The following is a 1,810-nucleotide window of genomic DNA, read 5'->3' as shown; positions in this document are numbered from 1 at the left end:
ATACAAAAAAAAAAAAAAAAAAAAAAAACCTATTAAGATCTTAAAAAAAAAGTCTGCACAATCTTAAAATCTTGGGAAAAAATAGTTCATTAGAACTTTTATGATTTTACCATGAAGAATTAACTGGTTACTTCTCTCCCAGCATTTAATAAAGCACATGTGAAAGGGTCATTTGTTTTGGTCAGAAATACACTTTATATTCTACTGTGAATACTAAGTATGTTCATTAGGACTCATTTTGAAGATATAGGAGAACCCCTTCCTCATTCAAGCACTGCCCACCATGATAGCTAAGTTTTAACTCAAGAAGGTCTAAGTAATTTATATCCATGTTCAAGAATAATTTTGGATATTTTGGCCTACTGCTACAGCAAGTGGTATATGTAAAACTGAAGGATAATTCCAATGGGCTTGGTCAAACTGCTATTTGCTACCTCGTTTGGTAGGGCAGGAATAGGAAATGGGGTAAAGGAGAAGTGAGAGAAGCAGTACGAGATCAAATAGGGAGGCAAATGCTGTGAACGTACTGCTCCTTAACCAAGCCGCACATACTGTTCACATTTCCATCATTTTGAAGTACCTTATCATAACATTAAAAAAGGAAAAATGTTAAGAAAATGTATCTAATCTTCAGTTATCACTGGAATCTTTTGGTTTTTTGTAAAATATAAATAATGAAGACACTGACATTTTTGTGCTTGTGAAGCTAATAGATCATCTCCACGAGACAGGCAGCAATGATGAATTGCAATATGTTATTACTGAAGGGAAAAAGGTTCAAGCCAATATTCACACTGCAGTCAATGAAAGAGTACAGGGGCCAAAGCAGTGAGCTTCTGGAGCAGGGCTGAAGATGCTATGGGGGATTAGCAGGAACAGCCTCCTTCGGTGACTGGTTGCTCCTGGGGCTTTTCCAGCTTTATGTCAATCACTGAAACGAAAGTTAAGGAGCCACAACCGAAGTACAATTCAGATGCTGCTAAACTAACAGCTCTGGAAAGTCCCTTATATTCCTATCAGACTTCAGAGCCTATATACTCATTATTTTCATACAGTTACCTCAACTTATAGAAAGTGCTCAAGTGGAATAAACCTGTTCATACACAACAAAGATCTGAGTGAGACACAAACCCTGTTCACAGGAATCCATTCTGAAGAAATTAATTCTATAGTATCAAAAAAATCACATAAAGGCAATATTCCTTACAGAATTATAATAAAATTTGACAACAGCTTTTAAGAGTTCCAATAATGGAAAAATTTTAATTAATGATGGCACCAAAACTCTACAGAATACATTTATGCCACTAAAAGTAATAAAGCAAGCAGGGCATGGTGACGCAGACCTGTAATCCCAGCACTCAGGAGGCTGAGGCAGGAGGATCTTTGCGAGTTTGAGACCAGCCTGGGCAACAAAGTGAGCTCACGGCTAGCCTGAACTACATAATGAGACCCTATCTCAAAAAGACAAAAAAAAAAAAAAAAAAAACAAAACAAACAAAAAACACCAAAAAACCTAAACATCTTATAGACAATAAGCCTGTAAATCTAGGCTCAGGACCTGTTCTTTTTCCTTACAAATTTGTGCTTCCTTCACCTCTAGGAAAGCCTGCACCTTGGATGGGCAGCAGATCTCAACTTCAAACACATGTAGCCTGGTGTGGTAGCTCACACTTATAATCCCAGCACTCGGGAGGCTGAGACAGGAGGATTGTCACAAGTTGAAGAGCAGCCTGGGCTTAAAAAAGTGAGCTCAAGGCTAGCCTGAACTGCATAGAAAGACCCTATCTCAATAAATAAATAAATAAAT

At 37.5% G+C, this 1,810-nt stretch overlaps 1 protein-coding gene across 2 annotated transcripts in view; it reads right to left on the bottom strand.

Moving 5' to 3' along the window:
• Positions 1 to 32: 32 nt before the first annotated feature.
• Positions 33 to 1,810, bottom strand: part of Rab6a (RAB6A, member RAS oncogene family) — a 48,657-nt gene continuing 46,879 nt past the window's right edge. For both annotated transcript variants that reach the window (XM_005379940.2, XM_005379939.2), the window contains exon 8: positions 33 to 931. In XM_005379940.2, coding sequence (XP_005379997.1) covers positions 867 to 931 — 65 coding nt within the window. In that variant the 3' untranslated portion in view covers positions 33 to 866. The remainder of the gene's footprint in view (positions 932 to 1,810) is intronic.

Source organism: Chinchilla lanigera, unplaced genomic scaffold, assembly GCF_000276665.1.
Source record: "Chinchilla lanigera isolate Chin_1 unplaced genomic scaffold, ChiLan1.0 scaffold00013, whole genome shotgun sequence".
Taxonomy (NCBI): Eukaryota; Metazoa; Chordata; class Mammalia; order Rodentia; family Chinchillidae; genus Chinchilla; species Chinchilla lanigera.
This window is presented reverse-complemented; position numbering and strand designations above follow the sequence as displayed.